Below are 4,146 nucleotides of genomic sequence, written 5' to 3'. Positions count from 1 at the left end.
TCAGCTCGAGTTAGGGAGTCTATATGTATTCAGGTCGAGTTAGTGTGTCCAGATATATTCCCATCATTTATATACCTATATTCTTAACACATTACTTTACAAATGTCTAAATTGTTGTATAGAGGTAGTCCACTGCTTGTGTTTGTTTTGTTTTCTCTATGTTGGCATGTCTACACTGACAAAAAGATTAATTTGTTTATTTCTAGGCAGCAATACAAGTTTTGTGTTTTGTACTAACAGTCCTGTCATTGTTCATTCTTCCTTAAAACTTGGATTAACGACACCATCCGACATTGGGACCATTTCCCTCTCATTTGTCCACGAGTCTTTGTCCATGTCGACCTGGTGTTCGGCGTCCACTTTTTCTGGACTCTCTTTGATCTTTTTTCTTTCGTCCCACAGTTTTCTGAAAAATACATGGTTGTGTATAATGTTAAAATATTCAAGTTTTGTTTTTGATTTCATGTGCAGCAATGATAACAAACATTGGTTGGTTGGTATTTATGTTTGATGACTACATCTGACTCTATGTATCTAAGACCCAAAGCATCACTAAGGGAGCCTTCGGTATTTCAATACCAGGGGAGTGCCAGGGAATTAGGGGGTCACTTTTGACAAATCGACTCTCGGGGGAGGGCCATATTTTTGAAAATGGGATTAGGGGAGGGTCACATATTACTTTGACTCATTGTATTGTCTAACTTTGCATTACTTTGGAGGGGTTGCCATCCCATCGCTGCCAACAGTTTTGTAAGATACTATACAGAGGATAATGCTGTGGCAATGTTGACCTCGTTTCCATCAATGTTGGGTTTGTTGAATCCAATTGCAATCTTTGGAAATTTGTTACCTTCAGCTCAGCTAATGAGTTCAAACACAGGTATTGATTAATGCAGTACCGTCACACACAATTCACGTGGTGGTAGTAGAAGGGAATTAATCCCTTAATACTTTGAACATGGTGGCAGCGGTGGGATTAAGTCTTTACCATTGATTCTAGGACTTATGTCCTTTTCCATTTCTGACAGCATTTTAACCCATGTTTTTTAACTACTTTAACAGGGGGAGGGGGTTCATGTTGTAGAGAAAGAAAGTAGAGGAAGGGTCACTTTCTAGCACGACAGAATCGGGAAGGGTCATACTTTACACAACGACACGGGCCTGACCACCCCCCCCCCCCCATAATTACTGAAGGTTCCCTAATCGAACAAGAACTAGTGAAAACAGCAACACACATTCGTCAACACAAATGTCTTCATTGACTGTTATCTGCTGATTGAAACTAAAACTAGGTACTCACGTTCCAAATATTTCGCCTTCCTCCATCGTTGCTGGTAACTCCTCACCCAGTGTTTCCGGTAGAAACAAAGCAACCAGCCCAGCTAGTATGGATGTTACTCCCATTAAGACATATGGCAAGGGGTACCACACATCAATTAGTAACATAACATACGGTGAAATGATACTACCAATACGGGCTGCGGTTGACGCCATCCCCATTCCCGCATTTCTGAGGAAAAGAAAAAAAAACACGGTATTGTAAAATAATTTTATGGAATGAATAAATAATTTTATGGAATGAAAATAATTTTATACTTGAAATTTAAATTCTAATATGATATTTTAGTATCATTATTGATGAATACATATACACACATACATACATACATACATACATACATACATACATACACACACACACACACACACACATACATACATACATACATACATACATACATACATACATACATACATACATACATACATACACACACACACACACAGACATACATACATACATACATACATACATACATACATACATACATACATACATACATACATACATACATACATACATACATACATACATACATTCATACATACATACATCCATCCATCCATACACACACACACACAAACATACATACATATACATACATACATACGTACGTACGTACGCACGCACGCACGCACGCACGCACGCACGCACGCACGCACACACACACACACACACACACACACACACACACATACATACATACATACATACATACATACATACATACATACATACATACATACATACATATAGATATAAATCATCGTCTTACCTAACAGTTGTTGGGAAAATTTCAGCTGTGAATATGTAGACAATAGCAAAGGCTCCAGCAGCGAAAAATTTACCAACCGTTGCCAAAGCCGCTCCAATATTTGCATTTTCTATACAAAATGGGAATTATTTAATGTTAAATACCATGACATAATGTTCAGAATTAAAAGTGATAAGAACGTATATGCAACCTGTAATGACAGATTTGAAAGATGGAAAAATGACCCGAGATCAAACTCGGATCACGAGTTGACTTTGTCAAAATACTGACTTGATGAAGTCAGGAAAATGCCTTGCATTCAAAAGGTTATATATTCTGTCGGATCCATCCCTACATGATAAATTGAAGAAACAAGCTATTTGTCTTAAGTGGATCATCATGAATTCTATGATGCCAAAGCGCCCCTCGGCGTTTAGCATTTCAGAAAACTTAACATACGGGTACTTTACCTGGAGGCACGCTGATGATCAATGAGACACCACCAAACACCATAAACAAACACTGTAACCATCGACGACCAGTTTTATCGAGTAACCACCAACACAACAAGTAGGATGGAATTTCAACAACACCAGCAATGAGAAATGCTGTATACGGATCGACCCCTAATTGGTCTGTGTTTAGGGCTAGCCCATAATAAACAAAACTAGCAGTAAACCTGTGTGATGAAGTTACAGCAAGAGATAAGAATTGAAGATAACTGACAATAATATTGCAACTTATTTGATGTCATGACAGATTATAATACACACAATAAAGATAAACGCTTATATTTCCTAGCGACACCAGAGATGCCAGTCTGGACGACGTTATGCCGCTTTCTTTTTCCATCTAAAGCTGAACAGTATTGATGAAATGTCTGTGTGTATTGAAATATGACCCACTTTTTACTTGGCTTCAAACTTCAGGCTTCATAAGTTGATGAAGTACTTCCAAATACTTACTACATGTTACAGACTACAAGATCTTCACCATGGCATAATGCAATGCATGATATACCATCGTGCACTGTAGTTGTTGGAATAAACTATAAAAACACGAGTGGTGTCATATCATTAATTTACCCCACGTGACTTCTTCTCGCTAATTAGTGGTCAATTTGTGCAATACACACTAATACAGCTTACCATTGGAAGCAAATATTGATGGTCCTTATTCTCAAATTTGGAGTTTTCAATAGATCCAGCATTGTGTTCTTTTCTTGTTCGGTCTGTGAAGACATAGAATATTTTAATATTATTAGTCACGACAACTCTCCCATTCAATAACATGAGGAGGTCCAATACCATAAACAACAGTTTCTCGATCTCAAACGGCAATTTAGACGTGACCTTGACCAGCTGGATGAATTCCTTTCGACGTGACTTTGGCTGGATGAATTCCCTTCGACGGATCACACCCAGTTGAAATGAACTAAGTGTTTTTATGTGATAGTCACCCTTAGTATAAAACGACCAGGCCGCTTTATGGCAATGGAATTGACGTAAAACACGTTTTAACAGAAAAAGCAAAAGCAAAAAATAGCCTACATTACGAGATTGGTGATTCTAGAACAAGACACGGTAGCCTGTTTACGGCACTGACTGTGACTCCGATAAGAACCGAGAGCTATCTGTGAGTCATACCCAGCGCCTTATACACACTGTCAGGTTGACACACCCTCTGAAAAAAGTAAGGGTAATACAGATTACCACAGTACTTTTATTGTCAACCTCAATCTTTCTAGTTAGCATAATATGTATTAAAGAAAGTGGACCAATAAATATACCTTAATCTCCTCAACTTTTTCATCTAGTCGTTTTTCTTTCAGTTCTCTTTCTTCTTGGAATATATTTTCAGTTAAAGTCACTTTGTTCACTTTGGCTGCTTTTTTCAAAATTTTCTCTGCTTCGTCATATTTTTCCTTCAATATTAGCCATCTAACAGATTCTGTTATTAACCTATTGATGTGTAATAAAGTGGATTGTTAACCTATTGACGGGTAATAAAGTGGATTATTAACCTATTGACGGGTAATAAAGTGGATTGT

General features: G+C 37.6%; 1 protein-coding gene across 1 annotated transcript in view; it reads right to left on the bottom strand.

Annotated features, from left to right (window-relative positions):
* Nucleotides 1–252: 252 nt before the first annotated feature.
* LOC144444873 (organic cation transporter protein-like) overlaps nt 253–4,146 on the bottom strand; it is a 10,922-nt gene continuing 7,028 nt past the window's right edge. The window contains exons 5-10 of the mRNA XM_078134423.1: nt 3,886–4,057; nt 3,245–3,327; nt 2,567–2,775; nt 2,118–2,226; nt 1,301–1,510; nt 253–406 (exon numbers count right to left, since the gene is read on the bottom strand). Coding sequence (XP_077990549.1) covers nt 253–406; nt 1,301–1,510; nt 2,118–2,226; nt 2,567–2,775; nt 3,245–3,327; nt 3,886–4,057 — 937 coding nt within the window. The remainder of the gene's footprint in view (nt 407–1,300; nt 1,511–2,117; nt 2,227–2,566; nt 2,776–3,244; nt 3,328–3,885; nt 4,058–4,146) is intronic.

This window comes from Glandiceps talaboti, chromosome 13, assembly GCF_964340395.1.
Source record: "Glandiceps talaboti chromosome 13, keGlaTala1.1, whole genome shotgun sequence".
Taxonomy (NCBI): Eukaryota; Metazoa; Hemichordata; class Enteropneusta; family Spengelidae; genus Glandiceps; species Glandiceps talaboti.
This window is presented reverse-complemented; position numbering and strand designations above follow the sequence as displayed.